The sequence below is a fragment of the Ursus arctos genome, unplaced genomic scaffold (assembly GCF_023065955.2).
Source record: "Ursus arctos isolate Adak ecotype North America unplaced genomic scaffold, UrsArc2.0 scaffold_7, whole genome shotgun sequence".
In the NCBI taxonomy this organism is placed as follows: domain Eukaryota; kingdom Metazoa; phylum Chordata; class Mammalia; order Carnivora; family Ursidae; genus Ursus; species Ursus arctos.
The window spans coordinates 74684962-74708869 of record NW_026623089.1 but is presented as its reverse complement, the minus strand read 5'-3'; the positions used below and the strand labels follow the sequence as shown (position 1 = coordinate 74708869).

General features: G+C 37.9%; 1 protein-coding gene across 1 annotated transcript in view; it reads right to left on the bottom strand.

Moving 5' to 3' along the window:
* Window positions 1-1151: 1151 nt before the first annotated feature.
* Window positions 1152-23908, bottom strand: part of PCDH15 (protocadherin related 15) — a 1631248-nt gene continuing 1608491 nt past the window's right edge. Inside the window, exons 34-38 of the mRNA XM_057308638.1 lie at window positions 18133-18151; window positions 16453-16491; window positions 6059-6129; window positions 5092-5200; window positions 1152-1891 (exon numbers count right to left, since the gene is read on the bottom strand). Of these exons, the coding sequence (XP_057164621.1) occupies window positions 1340-1891; window positions 5092-5200; window positions 6059-6129; window positions 16453-16491; window positions 18133-18151 (790 nt within the window). The 3' untranslated portion in view covers window positions 1152-1339. The remainder of the gene's footprint in view (window positions 1892-5091; window positions 5201-6058; window positions 6130-16452; window positions 16492-18132; window positions 18152-23908) is intronic.

Here is a 23908-nt window from a genome sequence, read left to right as displayed (position 1 = left end):
TACCTCAAAATTTGAGGTGAACTCTATGTCATACGAAGTCCTATTCAATACAATTCTGAATTTTCTCTTTAAATTATATTGTGTCATCCTTTTACCATCTGGAGAGTATGTAACACACAAGCCAAGTTTCTTGGTTTGGTTTTTTTTTTTTTTTTTTGAAAAGTATACTTGGTTTTCACTTCTCTTAATGATGAAACACTGTGCTTTGTTCAGTAGTGAAAAAGCAAGACTGTGTTCTTTGATTAAAAAAAAAAAATGCCCAAGCAATCATTTCCTGGTTCTGAACTTTATGCACATAAATATTATGGGTATTAAAATAGTCCATAAAGAAGCTAGACCTGGGAGAAGTGATATAATACACTCGAAGCTATGCATTTATACCCTTTGTAGGCATTTCACCTATTATATAAATTCTCGACCCTGCCAGATTCCTTTACACCGAGTTTATAAAATATCCGTGACCAATGACATTAATGTGAGACTTCTCTTACTACATCTTCTATACTGAAGTCGTGGTTCTAGATGCATTATTGCCTATTTGATCCTTTCCCGCCTCAGTAAGCTTTTGCTGAGGGTGAGATTTCTGTGATGCTCCAGATAATTATTTACCTTCAGATGGCGAAACTAAATCACCTACTATGTTCATGAAGTGTGTGCACGAAGGGGTCGGTGTGGGGAGACACCAGGGAAAGTTGCGAATGATATTTATAAAAGGAGATACGATTTCAAGTGTTCTTTAAAAGATCAACAGATGCATATGTAAAAATCTGAAACACTGTATATCAGACCATAAGGAAAAGAGGCTCATGATTCTAAGTAATTTACAGAAGATTCTCATGTTCGCTATCACTTTGTAATTCTACCTTTCCTTTAAAAAAATCAGGATGGTATAGACACCAACTGTATAACCCATTACCTGTAAAAATGTTCTAATTTTTCCCATTTTTTTTCATGAAAAGTAAATTCATTACATGTACCAAAAAAAAGGTCTGCGAAGCTAGAGATGAAGCATAATCTAGGTTAATCGATAAAATATAAATGATTACTTAGTAAATTATTTCTCATTTATTAAAATGAAAAAAAAAAGTGCAAGACCCAACAAAACAGCTAAGTTTAAACAATATGTTATTCAGGGAATTGAGTCTGTCCAAAAAGATTTTCTGGGAAGAACAATTGATACAAAGGCAAGTGCAAATTTGTCTCTTTTTAAAGCACATCGTTCAAAGTTTCAGCTTGTGTGCATGATATAAATCCCATACATCGTTTTCTCAGTGACAATAAAAAGCGCAGTTTATTAAAACTGAAGTAAAAACCAAAATAACTTTTTTTAAAAAATCGGTCACAGTTTTGTCATTGGTATATGGAGGTTGTTCCAGGGGCCCATCCAAAGTTCCTCGTCGTCTGAGTGCGTGTGGTCACTATGGAATTCCGGAGTCCCCTTGATGTTCTTACTGTCAACCATGGACTCCTGTTCAACTGTGCTTTTCAGCCTGGGCCCCAATGTCTTCCCTGCGGTACCGTCAGGCCCCACAGGGCAAGGGGCAAAGGTAACCAGAGTCGGTCTCGTGTTCATCTTCTCGGTAGAGAAGGGCCCCTTCGATAACGTGTTCAGGGGGACATTCTCCTCGTGTGTCACTGCCAACTTGTCGAGTTTCTTAAAGTGCCTCCCCAGTCGTACTGGGGAAGTCGCTTTTAAGGTATCAGGGAGGCAGGCACGGCGGGTTCTCACCACGGACCCGTTCTGGGCAATGTATATGTTGCCGTTGATGTTGCTGTGGGTGCCGGGATGCTGAAGACGGTTTCTCTGACATTCCGGAGCACTGTCTTCTCCAGTGGAGCTCGTTTCATACTCACGATCCACAACTAACTTGATCATTGTTTTTCTCGCCCACTGCCAAAAAACAAAAAACAAAAAACGAGTCACTGTCAAAGGAATGAAAGGGGCAATGATGACAGGGTCTGTGAAATTCAGAAATGTTGATAGAAAGCCATAGAACGTTAAAGAACTCAAAAGAGGTAGAGAGAAGAAACTCTTTCTTAACGTCCCATTCTTTCCTACCAACTGCCCACTAGCCTAGAGCTTAACTTCTGAAGAAGGTGTTGCTCAGTTCAGAAGTGGACACGGCAGGAGGCATTTGTATTCTTTTAGATCAAATTACTGCTCTACGTGAAAAAGAAAAGTGTATTATTTAGGTAAGGATTTGATCCACGACAGTTGCTCTACTCTTCTGGGAAGTTAAACTGAAGGGAACACACAGTATTAGTATATTCTGTTCATACTAATACTTCCTTTTCCCAAATTTTAAAGATATTTTTTAACACACATTCTAATTCCTAATTAATACTCCGTTATTAGCCAAACTTTTTGTAACCCTTTTGTATTCACTTAAAGTATCCAGGTTTTCTGGATCATTTTATTTAAATGTATGTGAACTTGAAAGAAAATCTCTTCCCATTCTGAATCATTGATTCGGTAATACACAAAAATGAAAACAAATGATTTATAAACTTTCCTCTAGTAAGCGACTGGAACACAACGGACATTTCTTTTACCAATCCACATGAGAAATGGCAAAGAGTAAAGGTTAACCAATACTAGGTTACGCTCAAAATAGTATCACATTTTTACAAGATGTGAACTACCAATGTGTTGCACTAAGTAAACCATGCTATTTGGTTTCCAGATATGTTTCAAACTTGCTATGTTTACTTACCCAAAAAAAAGTTTTACAAAAATTCAATTTTTTTCTAAGTGTACTTTAATCCATATCCACAATGGAAAAGAAATGGTATAAGTTTTTAAAATTCATTTCATTTATCTCCTAATATTTGAAATGGCCAGCTACAAACCCATTTGAACATGTTCGTGGTATTTTTTACAATACTTTTGCCAAGTGAAATGTACATATATGTAAAAGTAGACTTTTGGACATCTCATTTGTTGGCAGTTTTGTCCTAAGGATTTGTCTATTGTCTATGGATGAAATAAAAAACCCCACATGTATTCCTAAAATCCACTCCACTGGCCAGGGCATCAGTGGTCACGCATAATGCCATAGTGCATTCATAGAACCCCCCCTAGATACTATTGATTCATGGCTTGTCTTCAGAATGGCTAATAGAGGAAGATTAGTCAGTCTGACCCTAATGCACGCTGATGTACAAGTCTACTTGTAGCGCTCGTGCGCTCCCTCTCTTGGCATGCTTCCAGTCCTAGGTTAGCTAGAGGTCACGACCACGTTCCTCCCTTGGAGCGTCATTTCAGAGAGCACAGAGAAAGCACGGCACACAAGAGCACTCGTCAAGGCAAACTCCCACCTCCTGAGTCCTGTCTCAGAGTGCTGTGTTGTCGCCCTCGGAGTCGGCTCCCGGGGGCTGCTCCCAGAGTGCACGTTTGCTGGTGGCCTGCTTGGGCACCTGGAAGCCCCAGGGCCCTCCGGACTGGCTCTCGCTGCTGCTGCTGACACTGCTGCCCGGCTCGGACTCCTCCTCGCTGTCCACACCTGCCTCCACCGAAGCCGACTCTGCACTGCCCTCCTCCTCGGGGACCTCAGGGCCTGCGGGCTCCTCCTCAGGGCCCAGCTCACTCTCCTCTCCTGCTTCCTCCTCCTCCACCCTTGGCTCTTCCTCCAGCAACTCAGGGGGCTCCTCTTTTCTCCCCTTGAGTGCCTTGACCTCTTCAACGACAGGCCTTCTTCTGGCCAGAAAGATGTTTTTCCGGGCCTTCTCCCCTTCGGACTCCGTCGACTCTGATTCTTCTGAAGACTCAGGAGTCGAGCTCTCTTCCTCCTCAGAAGGTGTCTCTGACTCTGACTCCTCTTCCGTGGTCTCTGACTCGCTGAACTCGGACTCCTCCTCGCTGTACTCTGTGTAGTCGCTGGAGGACTCTTCCTCGGACTCCACCGTGCTTTCTGTGGCTTCATCTTGGTCCAGAGTGAGCTTCAGATAATCTTTATCTGCCTCCTCGAGGCGTCTCGGCCACTCTTCCCCCTCAAGATCAGCGAGGCCCCTTCTGTCAGCGAGCCATCTAACTTTCTTGAAAATCATTGGGAAGATCCTGGCTCTCTTCCACGTTGTGTACGTGGGCTCTCCTGGAGGGGGCTTCTCAACGGTGACAACTACTTCTTCCTCCTCACTAGGCTCTCTAACTTCAACTTTTGGTTTTCTAATTTTTTTTGCCTCTTCCTGAAAATCACGAAAATGCAATTGAACCGTCAGCTGAGGGATGGTTATGGTGTGACCTTGTCCCACACAAGTCAAGCAGGGATATAACTAGTTTCAGAGAATAAGAAGCAGGGTTATAACTAGTTTCAGAGAATAAGAACCCAGTTGTCCATGGTTCATCCCCACTGCACACAGATGGAAAGTGATCACAAGCAAGTATTTTATTTTGGCTTGTACTTTATAATACTAAAATCTAAGGCTTTCTAATGTTTTTTCTCATTGAGTTATTTTACATCTTAGATCAAAGGAGAAAGAAGTAATGATCACCTCTCCTCTTTCCCTCCCTACACTTTAATAGTTTTATGTGTTTTCCTTAACAAAATTTATGATACTTTATCTGTTTATGGGATAGTTGACTATTAATTTTGAACAGGGTAAAGCTACAGTGACATTTTTGTTTTTGTTTTGCATAAACGTTCCAAATAAATATTACAGGCAAAGTATATAAATGACTCATGTTAATTAAAACATACATGACAGAATTCCATTAAGCATCTTGCTGGTAATATATTGCTTCTGGTAACTGTACTTTTCCATGATTTTTAGGTATGCTGGACAATGTGGGAGCCAAAGTAACCACTGTTTTGCAAAATAATGGTTATGTATTTGATTATAATGTTAACTTTATGGAGCAACATTTAGGATTTTAGAAAATATAAACTTTATTGTGGCTTTATTTCAGGCGCTTAACATTTTATAGAAGGAAATAAACTTGCACAACAATTAATTTCCTTCTATAAACAAGGCAATGAAATGGTCCATGTCATTAAATTTATATGGAAAACGAGTACTAAGTGAATAGGATTTCTGATTTTTGAAATTTTTTTCAGCCTGCTATTCAAATAGGGTTAAACAGTATGGCATTACCTCTTCCTCCTCGTACTCCTCCTCGGCTTCACCAACTACCTCACCATACTCCTCTGGTCCAGCCGGTGGTAACAGACGGCGACGGCTTCCATACTGAGGCATCTCATACCTGAAACAGAAACTCACAGCCTTCAACATGTTTCCATGGGGTACTGGTAACCATGACTGATCTGTTTTCTTCTTGTCCTCATCATTCAATCAACAGATATTTATACAGCACCTATTGTGCTCCTTGTCAACTAGTTACAAAACCATAGAGTAAGAACCAAAACCTGATGGCCAATGGTTTTTACCATGATGATATCCTAGAATAACAGTAAAAAGAGTCAGGTTATTTCAGATTTAAGTTTTGGGAGAGACTGGTGTTTAGAGAAAGGCACATTGTTCCTTAATTTAGTTGAAGAATTTAGAACAGGAGACAGGTTCTTTGTAAAATGAATAGCTCATTCAGGACATAACGTCTCTATCTTTACAGTGAAGATCTGCTTCAAACATGGTCTGGAATGCTGTATACATTCCTCTTCTGTATTTTTAGAAAGCAGTTAACATGTGCGTAGAGTAACTTGAAATAATTATTACTGAATTCTAAAGTATGTTTTCTTCTTAATTTCTGTTGGGCAAATCTTGAGGCTGACTACTTAGATAAAATGTTAAACATCTCATATGCGAGAAATGGTGAATTCAGGAATTGAGCAAATATGTTTGACTTCTATTTCTCATTTAAATAATTTTGCATCATTTTACTGCATCGTTAGAGTTTTAGTCAATATCAACATAGAACATCAAACCAGAACTGAATATAGAAAAATGCACAAAACTTGATTGAAACTAAAAGTAGATACGTAATTCCTTTTCAAAGATGAAACTGATGAAGTGACATTTGTAACACAAATGCTAGTAGTAATATTCGATAGCTCATTATTCATAAAAAATACTGATACTGGATTAAAAAAATCTGAAGATGTACCCATGCTCATAACTGTAATAATCTTGTCCGTATTCCTGGCCAGGATCAATTCCAGACTCCATGGATAACTCCTATTGTTCAGAAAGAGAAATTGCATTTGAAAATAGATTCTTATCACATTTTAGATCAAATGAATTCAGATTTATTTCCAGACCTAGAATCCCATGACTCCCAGAACACTCCTGCCAAAAAACTTGAATTACACATGTTAGTCAAACATAATCAAAACTTCTTTCTCTGGCTATAAAACTGACACAAAATAAAGTTATGTCGTTAGAACTGACGGTAAAAAAGGTACTTTTTTTTTAACAGTGAATCTGTTAGAGTGCAGATGAGTGTAACACTTGTTCTTGGGTAACTTTCAAAACTATCAGTAGACACTTCATACTTTAACTTGTATTATTAATAGACTTTAGCCTTGAGGAAATGATAAAGTTACCTTCCTGATAACAGCTTCACAGCACCCCGAGCACTTCTATTCGTTACATTTATTTTTATGAAAGGATCTCCTGATAATCATTTATACATTAATTAAATATGACATTAATGTGTGATACCTCTCAAGGATGTTTACATTTTAAAACATACTGCTAATTCTGGATTTAATTATTGAAAAAAAAATTGTCAGGGCAGTAGCCCTTTCAAGGTTTCCAGTTCTAAACACTACTGATTTTGTCACTTTGCTCTTATAGAAAGATGTTTTTCTGGGGGGAGGGGATACATATTATATATATATAACTAGTTTTAAATAACTATTAAACTCAATTTCATTACATTTCCAATAATATTTCAACATTTCAAGTAGGCTGAACTGCAAAAGTTAACCAAATGAACTGTGCAATGAAGTAAGAAAAGGAAGGGAGGAAAAAGTATTGGTACCCACAGGAAAATGGGTGGGTATTTACCCCTAAGGTCATCTCTTATTTATATAAGAATTTTGTTGGTCCAGATCTAGTAATAAGTCAGAGGAAAAAAATGTCATTAGAAAGTATGGAATTCACAGCCTTCGTGGTGGATATGGACAATGACCCTCACTTGTGCTTTGTCACTTAAAAATTGAATTTAGTTGCTCAAATTTTAATCAGAAAATGCAATAAAAAATCTGTACTTGGGTTTCTCTTGAAAAATAACAAGATGGCAACACTGGACTCCATTTGTATGTCATGAATTTAGTTGCTGGCACTACTCCTGGTAGTGATCGTGTTCTAGTTACTGCTTGTCTTCTACCATACCATTTACACCCTACCCATCACCACGGTCATGTCTCCCATGTGCTCCTGTCTCGCATCTAATAACCTCCATTCACATCCACTATTTCCTTCGATGCTTCATGTTACTACTCTCTGGTGACTTTGCAGCTCACGAATTACTTTGGCAAAGGTGTCCAGTTTCAGTGGTAAAACTGCTTCAGTTTACCCACCAGAATGGCTACAACAAACAAACAGAAGGATCAGCAGTACCATGTTTCAGCAGGGACACGGAGCAACTGGACCTCTCAGACACTTGTAGAGACATTATAAATCCACCAAATCCTTTGGAAAATGGCACAAAGCAAAAGGCAAATATATGCATATCCATTCACAAAAATTCAGTACAGATCCATTTATATGCTAAACAAATGTGTACAATTGTGCACCAAAATAATATATCATTTGTAACAGCCAGATATTGGAACCAAGGTACAAGTCAATAAGATACATACTACTGCATCACCCAATAACAAAAATGACTCTCCCAAACCGGACAATGAGCAAAAGTCAGGTGCAAATGGAACATATGATTCTTTTGCATCCTATTTATATAAACTTTGAAAACAGCTACACTAATGTGTGTCTTAGAAGCAGGTGAAAAGTTTTCAGTCAATGATAAGCATACCTTGGATAAACCTCATTGGCTCCAGGACAAACAGAAACTAAAAGAATTTGCAATCACCAAACCAGCCATACAAAAAATATTGAAAGGGGTCCTCTAGGCAAAGAGAGACCCCAAAAGGAACATAGGCCAAAAAGGAACAGAGACAATATACAGTCACCTTACAGGCAAGACAATGACACTAAATTCATATCTTTCAATAGTTGCCCTGAATGTAAATGGGCTAAATGCCCCAATCAAAAGACACAGAGTATCAGATGGGATAAAAAAGCAAGACCCATCGATATGCTGTCTGCAAGAGACTCACCTTAAAGTGAGGGGGTGGAAAACCATTTATCACACTAACAGGCATCAAAAGAAAGCTGGGATGGCAATCCTTATATCAGACAAATTAGATTTCAAACCAAAGACTGTAATAAAAGATGAGGAAGGACACTATATCATACTTAAAGGGTCTGTCCAAAAAGAAGATCTAACAACTGTAAATATTTATGCCCCTAACATGGGAACCAATTATATAAGCCAATTAATAACAAAATCAAAGAAACACATTGACAATAATACAATAATACTAGGGGACTTTAACACCCCCCCTCACTGAAATGGACAGATCATCTAAGCAAAAGATCAACAAGGAAATAAGGGCTTTAAATGAGATACCGGACCATATGGACTTCACAGATATGGTCAGAACATTCCATCCCAAAGCTACAGAATTCACATTCTTCTCCAGTGCACATGGAACGTTCTCCAGAAGAGATCACATCCTGGGTCACAAATCAGGTCTCAACTGGTACCAAAAGATTGTGATCATTCCCTGCATATTTTTGGACCACGATGCTTTGAAACTCAAACTCAATCACAAGACGAAATCTGGAAAGAACTCAAATGCATGGAGGCTAAAGAGCATCCTACTTAAGAATGAATGGGTAAACCGAGATATTAAAGCAGAATTTAAAAAATTCATAGAAACAAATGAAAATGAAAACACAACTGTTCAAATTGTTGGGATGCAGCAAAGCCGGTCCTAGGTATATAGCAATACAAGCCTTTCTTAAGAAACAAGAAAGGTCTCAAATATACAACCTAACCTTACACTTAAAGAAGCTGGAGAAAGAACAGCAAATGAAGCTGAAACCAAGCAGGAGAAGAGAAATAATAAAGATCAGAGCAGAAATCAATGAAGACTGGTATCCAAGATCTACAAAGAACTTCTCAAACTCAATACATGAGAAACAAATAAATCATAAAATGGGCAGAAGATATGAACAGACACTTTTCCAATGATGACATACAAACAGCTAACAGACGCATGAAAAAATGTTCAAAATCATTAGCCATCAGGGAAATTCAAATCAAAACCACATTAAGATACCACCTTACACAAGTTAGAATGGCAAAAATTGACAAGGCAAGAAACAACAGTTGCTGGAGAGGATGTGGAGAAAGGGGATCCCTCCTACATTGTTGGTGGGAATGCAAGCTGGTACAGTCACCTTGGAAAACAATGTGGAAGTCCATAAAAAGTGAAAAATTGAGCTACCCTATGATCCAGCCATTGCACTACTGGGTATTTACCCCAAAGATACAGACGTAGTGAAGAGAAGGGCCATATGCACCCTAATGTTCATAGCAGCATTGTCCACAATAGCTAAATCGTGGAAGGAGCCGAGATGCCCTTCAACAGATGACTGGATTAAGAGTTGTGGTCCATATATACAATGGAATATTACTCAGCTATCAGAAAGAACAAGTTCTCAACATTTGCTGCAACTTGGACGGCACTGGACGAGATAATGCTAAGTGAAATAAGTCAAGCAGAGAAAGACAATTATCATATGATTTCTCTCATCTATGGAACATAAGAATTAGGAAGATCGGTAGGGGAAGAAAGGGATAAAGAAAGGGGGGGTGATCAGAAAGGGGAATGAAGCATGAGAGACTATGGACTCTGAGAAACAACCTGAGGGCTTCAGAGGGGAGGGGGTGGGGGAATGGGATAGACTGGTGATGGGTAGTAAGGAGGGCATGTATTGCATGGTGCACTGGGTGTTATACGCAACTAATGAATCATCAAACTTTACTTCAAAAACCAGGGATGTACTGAATGGTGACTAACACAATAAAAAAACATTAAAAAAAAGAAATCAATGAAATAGAAACCAAAAAAACAGTAGATAGATCAACGAAACTAGGATCTGGTTCTCTGAAAGAATTAACAAGATTAATCGGCCAGACTTATCAAACAGAAAAGAGAAAGGACCCAAATAAGTAAAATCATGAATGAAAGAGAAGAGATCATAACCAACACAGAAGAAATACAAACAATTATAAGAACATATTATGAGCATCTAGATGCCAACAAATTAGACAATCTGGAAGAAATTGATGCATTCCTAGCGACATAGAAACTACCAAAACTGAACCAGGAAGAAATAGAAAGCCTGAACAGATCCATAACCAGTAAGGAAATTGAAGCAGTCATCAAAAATCTCCCAACAAACAAGAGCCCAGGGCCTATGGCTTCCCAGGGGAATCCTACCAAACATTTAAAGAAGAATTAATACCTGTTCTTCTGAAACTGTTCCAAAACACAGAAATGGGAGGAAAACTTCCAAACTCATTTTATGAGGCCAGCATTACCTTGAACCCCAAACCAGACAGAGACCCCACGAAAAAGGAGAATTACAGACAAATATCCCTGATGAACATGGATGCAAAAATTCTCACCAAAATACCAGCCAGTAGGATCCAACAGTACATTAAAAGGATTGTTCACCACGACCAAGTGAGATTTATTCGTGGGCTGCAAGGTTGGTTCAACATCTGCAAATCAATGTGATACACTACATTAATAAAAGAAAGGACAAGAACCATATGATAATCTCCATAGAGGCAGAAAAAGCATTTGACAAAGTACAGCATCCTTTCTTGATTAAAACTCTTCAGAGTGTAGGCATAGAGGGAACATACCTCAATATCAGAAAAGCCATCTATGAAAAACCCACAGCGAATATCATTCTCAATGGGGAAAAACTGAGAGCTTTTCCCCTAAGGTCAGGAACACAGCAGGGATGTGCACTCTCACCACTGCTGTTCAACATAGTACTAGAAGTCCTAGCCTCAGCAATCAGACAACAAAAAGAAATAAAAGCCATCTGAATTGTTGAAGATGAAGTCAAACTCTCACTCTTTGCAGGTGATGATATGGTACTTCATGTGGAAAACCGAAAGACTCTACCCCGAAACTGCTAGAACTCATACAGGAATTCAGTAAAGTGGCAGGATATAAAATCAGTGCACACCAATCAGTTGCATTTCTATACACCAACCACGAGACAGAAGAAAGAGAAATTAAGCTGTCTATCCCAGTTACAATTGCACCAAAAACCATAAGATACCTAGGAATAAATCTAACCAAAGAGGCAAAGGACCTGTACTCAGAAAACTGTAGACCACTCATGAAAGAAATTGAGGAAGACACAAAGAAATGGAAAAACGTTCCATCCTCATGGACTAGAAGAACAAATATTGTGAAAATGTCTATGCTACCCAGAGCAATCTATACATTCAGTGCAATCCCTATCAAAATACCATCAACTTTTTCCACAGAAATGGAACAAATCATCCTAAAATTTGTATGGAACCAGAAAAGACCCCGAATAGCCAGAGGAATCTTGAAAAAGAAAACCAAAGCTGGTGGCATCATAATTCCGGACTTCAAACTCTAATGCAAAGCTGTAATCATCAAGACAGTGTGGTACTGGCACAAAAAGAAACACACAGATCAATGGAACAGAATAGAGATCCCAGCAATGGACCGTCAACTCTGTGGTCAACTAATCTTTGACAAAGCAGGAAAAGAATATCCAGTGGAAAAAAGGCAGTCTCTTCAACAAATTGTGTTGGGAAAATTGGACAGCCACATGCAGGAGAATGAAACAGGACCATTTTCTTACACCATAAACAAAAACAGACTCAAAATGGTTGAAAGACCTAAATGTGAGACAGGAATCCATCAAAATCTTGAGGAGAACACAGGCAGCAAGCTCTTCGACCTCGGCTGCAGCAACTTCTTCCTGGACATATCACAAAGGCAAGGGAAGCAAGGGCAAAAACGTACTATTGGGACTTCACCAAGATAAAAAGGTTTTGCACAGCAAAGGAAACAGTCAACAAAACCAAAAGACAACCGACAGAATAGGAGAAGATATTTGCAAATGATATATCAGATAAAGGGCTAATATCCAAAATCCATAAAGAATTTATCAATCTCAACACCCAAAGAATAAATAATCAACTCAAGAAATGGGCAGAAGAGACATGATCAGACATTTCTGCCAGGAAGACATCCAAATGGCCAACAGACACATGAAATGATACTCAACGTCACTTGGCATCAGGGAAATGCAAATCAAAACCACAATGAGATACCACCTCACACCAGTCAGAATGGCTAAAATCAATAAGTGAGGAAATAACAGATGTTGGTGAGGATGTGGAGAAAGGGGATCCCTCCTACATTGTTGGTGTGGATACAAGCTGGTGCAGCCACTCTGGAAAACAGTATGGAGTTTCCTCAAAAAGTTGAAAATAGAGCTATGCTGCAACCTAGGAATTACACTACTAGGTAGTTACCCCAAACATACAAATGTAGTGATTTGAAGGGGCATGTGCACCCCAATGTTTATAGCAGCAATGTCCAAAATAGCCAAACTCTGGAAAGAGCCCAGATGTCCATCAACTGGTAAATGGATAAAGAAGAAGTGGTATGTATGTTCAATGGAATATTATGCAGCCATCAAAAAATGAAATCTTACCATTTGCAATGATGTGGATGGAGCTAGAGGGTATTATGCTAAGAGAAGTCAATGAGAGAAAGACAATTATCATATGATTTCACTGATTTGTGGAATTAGAGAAACAAGGCAGAGGATCATGGGGGAAGAAAGGAAAAAATGAAACAAGAAGAAACCAGAGAGGGAGACAAAGCATAACAGACTCTTAATATCAGGAAACAAACTGAGGGTTGATGGAGAGGACGGGACAGGGGGGTACGTGGTGGCTGGTTGATGGACATTGGGGAGGGTATGTGTTGTGGTGAGCACTGTGTGTTATGTAAGAGTGATGGATCATAGACCTGTACCCCTGAAACAAATAATACATTATATGAATAATAAAAAAAATTAGATAAAAAAAAGTCAATGGAAAAAAAAGGAAGAAACAAGAAAAAAAAAAGAAACCTCATTGGCTTGGATATTGCTACGGTGCAGTAAAAGTCTACATTTAGAAGAAAATCCTGCCATTTGTGACAGCATGGGTGGAATATCATGTTGTATTAAATAAGAGAAGCCAGACACAGAGGAAAAATAGTGGATGGTATCAATTATACATGGAAGACCCAAATAAATAAATAAATAAATAAATAAATAAATAAATAAATAAATCGAACTCACAGAAATGGAGATTAGAAAAGTAGTTGTGAGGGCCTGAGAGTGGGGCAAGTAGGGAGAGGTTGGTAAAAGGGTACAATCTTTAAGATGAGAACGTTTTGAGGACTGAATGTGTAACATGGTGACTGCAATTGATACCATTGAATATGTACCTGAAATCTGGTAGGGAGGGAGGGAAGAATAATGAAAAGAAAGAAAGGAGAGAGAATGAGAGAGAGAGAGAGAGAGAGAGAGAGAGAAAGGGGGAGAAAAAGGGAGACAGGGAGGGAGAGAGGAAGGAAGGGAACTTAAGTGTTCTCACCAAACAGCAAATCACCACACTGTATACTTTAAATATAATACAATTTTGTCAATTATACTTCAGCAAACTGAAATATAAATATATTTAATAATATGTATCTGTAGAGTTGAATATATATATATATGTATACATATATATATATATTACATTAAACTACTTATCTTAGGGGAAAGACGCAGGAGCCAGGTGAGTGGTTAGGGAAAGGAGGAATAATATCTGAGTGTTAACACGGAGAGGCTTCTGGAGCACTAGTAGGGAGACTGCACTTTGTAAATGTTGATCTAGCTGTGCAGTAGATCCGTATGCTTTTATGTCTGTAGTTATATTTCAACAAAAAGTGTTCATTACAGAAAAGGGGGTGGGAAATGAGGTCAACAGAGAGCAATACGAATTGGGACAAAGTTGAAATCTACATTTAAGTTATTCAAACTAAGTAACTTTATATATATATATATATTTTTTTTCTTTTGTTATTGGTGGGTTTAGATTTTTGAGGCATCTAAAACCCAATGTGATTATACTGGTTTAAATGAAGCAAATTGAGCTCAGAACTAAAACTTGGAAACTGCTTGACGAATGCATCCTTCATCTAATACATACGGAGACTAAGAAAAGACCACCAAATGATTCTGAATTTGAATCCTGAATGGCCATCAATGGAAGAATGGAGAAAGAAAATGCAATACATAAATACAGTGGAATATCATCCGGGCTTAAAAAGCAAGGGAGTTGGCTGCCATATGGAACAACATGGATGACCTTGAGAACTTTACGCCAAGTGAAATAAACCAGTCACAGAAGGACAAATGCTGCATGATTCCATCGTACAAGGTATCTGAAATAGTCGCCTAAAAGCAGGAAACATAATGATGTTGCAGGGGTTGGGGAGAGGGGAAAGTGGGGTGCTGCTTTCAACTGGTATAAAGTTGCAATGGAGCAGGTTGGAAAAGTTCTCACGATCTTCTGTACAACACTGTGTTACTATAGTTAACCATACTATATTATGCACTAAAAATTTGTTAAGAGGGAGGGTCTCAAATTACTTGTTCTACAATAATAAAAAGGATTTTTAAGTTGAATTTGGTAACTTTTAGCAATAATGAAAAATATTTATGGAAACCTAATGCAACCGAGTGGATTTTAGGTTTTAAGGCTTAGAATCGAATACTTTTCTTTACACACACACACACACACACACATACACACACTTATTTTTTCCTAAAGGGAGAATAAAGTTGAGCTTTTGGTCGCTATGATATATATCTGGCATCAGATGACTTAAAAAATATTACAGAAGGATAGAAGCAACTGGGAAGAAATTCAGGAAACTTAATCCTTGATTCAGTCGGTTGCTCTGTGGTCTGAGCTGGGTAGGCAGAGACAGAGAATGGTAGAAGGGAATAATCTGAAGGGTCCCTCTTGAATTCTTCTACCACCCATTACTGAAGGGCAGAGCATCAACTATTCAGAAAAAGATAATAAATAAATCAACACAGGAAGCACATGGGAACCATTAAGATCCCTAACTGGCCTGACCAGACAGCAGGTGTGGACCCTTCCTGCTACTCCATTCAGTCCTTGTTGCCACACATTTTTGCTGACCCCACAGAGAAGCATTTTTATTATTATTATTATTATTATTATTATTATTATTATTATTATTATTTTCAGTTAGTTTTGATGCAGTGTTCAACATAAGCCAGGATTAATTTAGTATCTCTCTGACAAAGAATAAACATGTATGCTACTGTGAATAAGAGTCATGTTACAGAACTTCTTCCTGCCATGCTCCAGTTGCTGAGGGAAGAGCTTATACTCTAAATAGGACTGCCAAGATTTTATAGAAGATGAGAATGCTACTCGAGAGGGTGCATATCTTGACCAAAGTCTTCCATCCAGGCCTTGGCATTTGGATTTTAAGTCCAACTTATCTGATTCAATAGTCTATGGAGATGCCTTCATAGAAATTTTTGATAAAATTTTATAAAAGCCGAATATTCCTGCCACTCAATCCCAAATTTTGTAGAGTAAATTCTAATCACAAAATGCCTCTCTTTAGTAAAATTAAGATTCTGTTGTTTAAAAAAAAAGGAATACAAAGAATAATTTTTAAGTGGAACTTATAAAATATTAAATCTGCCAAAAGAAAGAGACATTTAAAATTAACATTATTTTTTAAAATTTAGACAGCGCATGAGCATAGTAAATATGAATTATATGCATTTATTATATAATTCTGAGTATCTTTTCCTCATTGCAGAAGAAAATGTCTTAGGCACTTTGAAGTAGACATGTGCCCAAAGGCAGTATATTTTGAATCACATGATTCAAGACGATCACAACCCAGTTTCTCCCTTTCCTTATTTCAGTGCCGACGCCAGCTTTCTTTCCTCCAACGCTGCCTCATCCAAAGCTCATCTCAGGAATGGTTCTGATGAATCCAGATCCACTAAGACAAGTGACTGATCCAGTTCATGATTTGTCTCAGTCAATGATAGCTTGCTTTCAATAGGAGCAAATGTCTTATTTGCCCAACTCCTAGAGAATGAAGCTAAAAATTTGGAATTTCAGCCCCCCTGCAAGCATGAAAGAAGTGATTTGCTTGCTTACGTATTTATGCATTTGTTTCCACTTTAAACCACCCCTTCTCTGTCTTATAAAATCATGCCATGTGATTACACTTCGCGTGCGTGTAGGACGGGCTTACTTAACGTGACATAAAATATGCGGAGACTCAGCAAGGTCGAAAAGAAAAAGAAAATTGATACCTCTGGTTTAAGAAGAGAAGGCCTCAGCAGTTGCTGTTGCTGCCAAAGGAAATTAAAATAGAAAAAGGTTTAGAAAATAATTCAGGGGGAAAAGGGAGATCATGATTGGAACAGAGAGAAAAAAAGGCCACAGCTTAAAACTGGTTACCTTGGGATTATGAGTTATTATTCATGTGATAGCTACCAGTATTTTGACTATTGATGTTGGAACGTGAAATAACAAAGAATTAGTTTCCATTTCATCTTTTTTTAAATTAACATCAAAGTTAATAACTTAATAAATGAAAACCTATTAATAACTTTCCGGTTCAAACTTCTTATAAAAAGTTATTTACGATTTTAAAAGCACTTCACGTGCCACAGGATCCTTTTGAACAAGTTTAACCTTGTTTTAAATTGCCCTCTTTTTTTCTCCCCAATCAGATTAAATGTAATCAGGTTCATTAGTGAGAAGGGTAGAGCACATAACATAATGATATAGTCGTTAATATACTCATCATCACATTTAAGAAATGCTCCCCATTTTTCTTTTTTTACCAAAACCCGGGTTGCTTACAGTCAAGCATTGAGCATGCTTTCGGAAATTCTTTTGTGATCAGGGAGACTGCCCCTCCTTGGATTTTGCAGGGATCACTTCTTACTGCCTCTCAGCCTTCCCCATACTCATTTAAAGGAAACACAGTTGCTACTGGTCTCTTTCCTGATAATTTACACTTTAAACACATGGGAAAAAGAGACTTCAAATTTTGGTTTATCCACACTTTGAGGGGACAGTTACACAACACAAATCTTAAATGGGAATGACATTGGGAATGTGGGCAGAGAAATTCTGGGAGACAATTCCAGTGGTGAACCAGCCATTAGAAATGGCCAGGACAACAGCCATGTGACTGAAGGGAGGGTCGATTTTCCATGACGTGGCTGTGAGTGAGTTTGTCTAGTTAAGGCATTCATTTAAAGGAGTAGGAAGTTGAAGGTAGAGATAGTCTCATCCAATCTGTTAGCTGTGATACTTGCTTCTGAAAACCAGTTATTCTTAAATGCATTCATCTTGATTTCCAAATACATTAAGACTTGCGCATTCTAAACCAGTGGCCAGTTAGGTCGTCAGCTCATTTCACTCTCTTGACTGGGAAGCTGTCTGCTAAACTCGGGTAGGTCCTCAGTGACCTCACTGACAGCACCACTTTCAGGGTAGCTAGCCAAATCCCACCAACCAGAATGTCCACTATCTTCTCCACAGACCAAGAATCAAATGAACCTGAGGGAAAAGCCAGAAATTTCTCACAGTCTGACTTTTTAAGACTCTTTAAGATCTTAAGCTCTAAATGTGTTAGGAAGGAGCCTTGAACTCTGGTAAAAGGGACAAAAGTCCCAGGTTTCTAAAGTAGGTTTCTAGCCTTAGAAAAATAAATTTGGGCGAATGTCATAATACTGATTAATAGCAATTCAGGAAACAATACATTTTATCCTTGGAAAAGTGAGCATTTGATATTTGTTCACCTCCTTAAAACCCCAGAACAAAACAGCAACAGGTATAAAAGAGAATAAATAGCACAGCATACTGTTGTTTTATTGAAATAAAGGAAAATACCCTAGCTATGAAAGAACGACAATCAGTCCTGCCTCTAACGCAAATATTTTCCTAGTAAGCTTTATGAAACACCGTAAAGCCCTTACCTCTGACGCATAACCTCTCCTGCAAAGCAGAAACAAAGAAGGCAGTATTAAACAACTTAGAGTTTCAGATGGAATAAAATTATAGATAAGGGTGTTTTATTAAATCTGAGAAAAATGAAAAGGGAATTTTTACTAAAACTTCTTTCAGTGAGAAATACATTTTGTGGCAGTTTACCAGGACAGGAAGATCGAGTTTTCATGCCTGCATTACTACAACTATCAGCCCAGACCCTCATGCCATACGAACAGCACACCTTACACAATCTATTTTATCTCAGTGGTGTGTAACAACACACTTTGACTCTTACTGTCAACCGGATTAAAAGTACTCTATATCATCTCTAACCTAGACAAGTCTTGATACATACAAGATACTCATTTGGGGAAAAGACGTATTTTGTACATGAAAAGCATATTGGTCCAGGATGAAAAATGACCTCGATGACTAGAATATATTCTTCCAAACGTTTGTAAGATGGTTTTTGTTGCATCAATTTATTCTAAAAATAATGAATGAAGAATACTGACTACTTTTAGGGGTCGATGACATTATGAGACATTAATATAAGAGCTGCATATTTTCATTTTCATTTCATATTCAATATTACATAAAGATTTATAAAGTTCATGGACCACAAATTGGGGAAGTGTTCGACTGTACTTGAAGGGGGAGAAGTATACAATGCTTTCAGTGTTGAATGTCATTCATTATAAAGATTTTTTGTCTATTATTTACAGTTGATCTGAAGTACCATATGTATAGTATTATGTTATGAACCAAGTATATAAAGCTAGGAACTGCTATGTAGAGGCACATACATAACTTTAAGGTCCAACCAACCAATCTCTGTAGAAAATTTCTTTAAAATATTACAAGGCCTTTGCAAAATAAGTCTACTTATCTGAACAGATCTTAAGTGGTCAAGACATTGCTGATTGAAATGGTTGGTAATAATGGTTGGTAGTGTAATGCTTACTTCATCCTGTTGGCAATTCATTATTTGAAATGGTTCTTTAGTGAGTTTTGCCTCTATGGTTCTGCCAATAGTTATGAGAATGATAATCCTTCTAAAGCATTTAGAAGTTTCCTCAATTCGTATCTTTCAGAGAATAGAGACAGCTCATACTCTGGTTTGAGTAATGAGAATCAAGTCACATACATGATATGAAGTGTCCAACCAAAGCTGGACTTGATTCTCCAGGATATTTAAGCTAACTTTTTTCGTTAGCAGTTATTTCCCCTACAGGTAGAGTATAAAATATGAAGAGATGAGCTACATTGTTTCCATTAACTTTGTTGTTATCTTTCTTGTGGTGATTTGTATTCTCAGCTCACAAAGGCACAAAGTGACCTGTACAACAGAATCAATGTGTATCATTGTCTATGGACTTTAAATTAACACGACTTCCTGTTGATTTTTCTAAGACCAGTCATATAATACTGGTGCATTTTTATGTATGTTATATCCAATGTGTATTAATTATTCACACCATTTTTATGTGTTACGTTTACTTTTAACAATAAGGAAAATGTATGGTAACCTACTTTTGTCTTTTAAAAATATATCTAATAATTTCTTAGGCACTAATTAGAACATTAGGATGCAGAAGAAAAAAATGGTATTCTTTTTCTGGAGGTTGGCTGTCAGGTTGTGGGGGCTCAGGGATTGAGAAGAGGAATAATAATATTTTGGCCTGTGTACTCAAAGAATATTTATAGGTCTCATGCAGAAGAGTTCTAACGGACTTTTATGAAGAAGTCGGAGATCTCTAAATAGAATGTGTAAGTAAAAAACTAGATTAAATATAAAACATGGGAATGGATGTTTCATTTGAAAAGTGTAAGACACTAGTAAAATATTCAGACTCAACAAATATTATAAAGATGTAGAAAATGCTATAAATTCTGTAAGGCTGCAGATAACTACATAAAATTGTTATTTGGAGTTTTTATATTTCTTGGTAATTATTCAGAGAATACATTATCAAGGAATTTCTTTCACATATCCAAGAAGCCGATAGAAAATAGTTTTAAAAAACACACAGTCATATTGAAGGCTTACACAATCATGAATAATACCTTGTCAGAGTCTCCCAAATAGCACACGTTCTCGTGCTTATGACCAGCTACCAATAAAAACTCCAACTGAAGTGTTTCAGTGAAAGAGAGAGAAGAATCACGTTCAAGAACCCCAAGAAGGAAATTACTCTTGATTTGGATGAAAAGAATCTGAATCAGTGGAGCTTATGAAAATAATTAGATTTATAGATTTTTTAAAAATCTGATACTATTAGGGGTGACAGACCAAATTCTTGAAGAAATGTCACATGATGTGAGAGCTGAACAAAACCTTTGGAATGGTGTGTTATAGGGCCCTGAGCCTATGTGAATATACTTACAATGGAAACGATCAAGCAAGGATTTTGCCTGTATTTTAAAATTGTGCTCTGTTTTCCTGTGCAGACTTTTATCTTCTACAATATTAAAACTGCAGAATAAATCAAATAGTTACACTTGCATTCAAAGTGGGGAATTGCAGGGGCGCCTGGGTGGCACAGCGGTTAAGTGTCTGCCCTTGGCTCAGGGCGTGATCCTGGCGTTTTGGGATCGAGCCCCACATCAGGCTCCTATGCTATGGGCCTGCTTCTTCCTCTCCCACTCCCCCTGCTTGTGTTCCCTCTCTCGCTGGCTGTCTCTATCTCTGTCAAATAAATAAATAAATAAAATCTTTAAAAAAAAGTGGGGAATTGCAAATAAAATTTATTCCATGTGTTATATGGGAAAACAGTGTAATTACTTGCTGGTCAAGTGTCACTAAGAAGATAGGAAGAAGATAGCACTAAGCTGAGCTGATGCCTTTAAGAACTTACCGAGTTGAGTTCTGAGAACTACAACACAAAATTTCTTTCTGAAGTATACATTTTTATCCTCTTTGCCTAATACAAAGAGTAAAGGCCTATATAAAACTGATGACAGTTCACTAGATAAATTCCTTTTTTATTTCTATTTAAAGTGTTTATATTTTATTTGTACAACTAAATTTAGATGATTTATCGAGAGTAATGAAAGGTAACTAAAAATGAAGCCAATATACTTTTCTAAAATTTTGATAGACATTTTATATTATTGATAAACTTAATATAATTTTCATCAATCAAACAGTAACTAAATTCATACTAAACCTTCATAGACATTTATCAAACCTTATTTTGGTGAAACCGATTAGAATTTATTAAACTGGAAAAAAATACTTTCTTTGAAGGAGAATCCTCTGATAAAATTACAGGATGATATCAAAATGTTGACAAGCAAAACTGAAGGTCACTTTAAACACCTGTGGGAACAATGAAATGTCTTCCAAAAGCCAACAACTCAAGATTTTCATTATACAGAAGGGTAGAGAAAGCATAATGAGAAATGAACAGAGTAAGACCGTAATTGAAAAAGTAAAAGATTTTTCAAATGTATAAGCATACTAGTAAGATAAAAGCAAGCCAGAGTAAAGAATGTTCTTGTAAGAAAACAGATGACTACATCTTATAGCACCAGGGATTTATTTTGGAATACCATAATATCTGTCAAATCCTACATTTCTAGATACATAACATTTTTACTTTGGTAGTGTTTAACCTTACCAAATACATAGGCTGCAAGGAAGGAACAGAACCTATGATATCATTTTTTTTGGTTATTTTAACAGTTTTTTTTTTTTCTGGAGCACTCAGTAAAACTATGATCAAAAAGTAAACGTAGGCATTCCTGCATTAACATGCTAACAAGCCACTGGTTCACGCTGGAGATCTAACTTGCCCACATATTCCCATTGAAAAACAGATTGAAGTTACTTACTTTTTAAATAAATGCAGACAAATAATGCTACTTCGTAGTTAAGAAAATTAAGGTAAATCTATAATATGAGTTAGAAATGATGAGGTTAATAATCTTTCAAAGTAAAAAAATGAGGAAAAAACAGCACTGCACTGAGTTTAGGGTAGAAGAATGGAATCTTCTTTAATGTTCAAATTTGCCTCCACTTGAAGATTTTGGTCAACAAGAGTTGTCCAGTTAAAATAGGAAAAGCAACATTACAGTGCAGTAGACTGACTGTGAGATGGGTTCTCAATGCCCTCGAAAATATTGTGCAAATTCCCCTGGTCATGTTCAGTCACTTCCGCAGTTTCTATCTCTGGAGGGCAACTAGTTTCAAGTCTTGAGTTGTGTTTTGGTGGAAAGTTTTTTTCGATTTGACTGTACATGTTAGCTACCGACTTTTCAAGGTCGGCTAAGTTTTTAATATGCTTGAGGATGCCCTTTGGTTCTCTCTGGGGATCTGCATGACACACTGTTGCAGATGCTGGTGGTTGTCTGACAGAAGACTCCATTTCCTCGGCAGGCATCACACTGACAGTGCGCTTCACAGTGGGTACACAGACACACTTAGTGGACGGAGTCCAGGTTGGAGGAGACAGAGGAGAAGGAAGAGGAGGGGAAGGGGGAGAAAGGGAAGGAAGTGAAGGCAGAAGAGGTGAAGGAGAAGAAGAGGGAGGAGAAGGGGGGGTGGAAAGTGGAAGAAGTGGAGGAGGAGGGGGAACACAGGAAAGAGCAAACGGAGTAAGGACAAGAGGTGCAGGAGGAGGAGGGGGAAGAGGAGGGGAGATATTTGGTGGTTTGGGAAGGATTTCAAAAATGTTCCTTCTGGTTTCAACTGTTAACATACACGTGGGTGTCTCTCTCCTAAAGACTGGGGAATTTAAAATGCAGGGCATTGAAGGAGAAAGTTCCAAGGAACAGTCAGCAGGAGAAAGGATGACATCAGGTTCTGACTGGAGTTCCACAGTTCTTGAAACAGTTGGCAAAGTGGAGTAGGAGGAGTGAGACGAAGGAGAGAAACATGAGGAGTCTGAAGACAGAGATTCCAAGGGCTCTGCTCCATGTGTGAGCTGTGATTCACCTTGCCTTGTTTCTCCTCTCTCGGGTCCATTCGAATCTCCAGCTGTAGGCAGGGGATTACTGCTACCTCTTTTGTTTGGAAAGGTTCCAGTGGTTTCCTCTCCACCTTCCTGCCTGTGGCTCTGCCATTGCTCCAGCTCTATGGTTTCTGGTCTCTTGGGAAGTTCCCACACTGGTCTCTGAGGGAAGCAGATTGGCTGATTCCACATCCTCTGAAACATTTCTCTTGGGCCCCTCAGGGACTTACTCCTGGCTTGTGTTTTGGGTAAAAATGAGTCTATAAAATCTGTTCTTAGTGAGAAGTCTGAATTTGTTGGTGTTGGATCTAGAGTTTCCTTATACAGAGTACTGTGGATACTTAGGGCGTCCTCATCAGACATCAGTGTGAATTTTCTTGCCGACTTGGGCTGGTTGTTCTTAAGGGAGCCATGTACATGAGCCTGCTTGTGAGCCTCAGTAGTGCTGGAAGAAAAGGGCATCACAGTGTGGGGACTTTTCCTGTCTTCCGAGACTGACTTATTTCCCCTGCTTTGTTGGAAATGGTAGAGAAGGAAAAGACTTGAAAGAAAAGAAGATAATGAAATGTAAGGAAACAGGTCGTGACACAGCTTTCATGAGAAAGATGTCTTTATGGTTCTCATTACGACTTCAAAATATAGAAGGCCAAATAACACTAATCTACTGAAGCCAGGCATTACTTTCATGTCCCTGTTCTCAAAAAGGCAGGGCAAGAAAAGCTTGAGAGCTGTGAGTAGCATGAAACATTTTCATTTTTTTTTTTAGAAAATGCATCAATCTGTAGACTGACTTTTTTTTCCCAGTTAG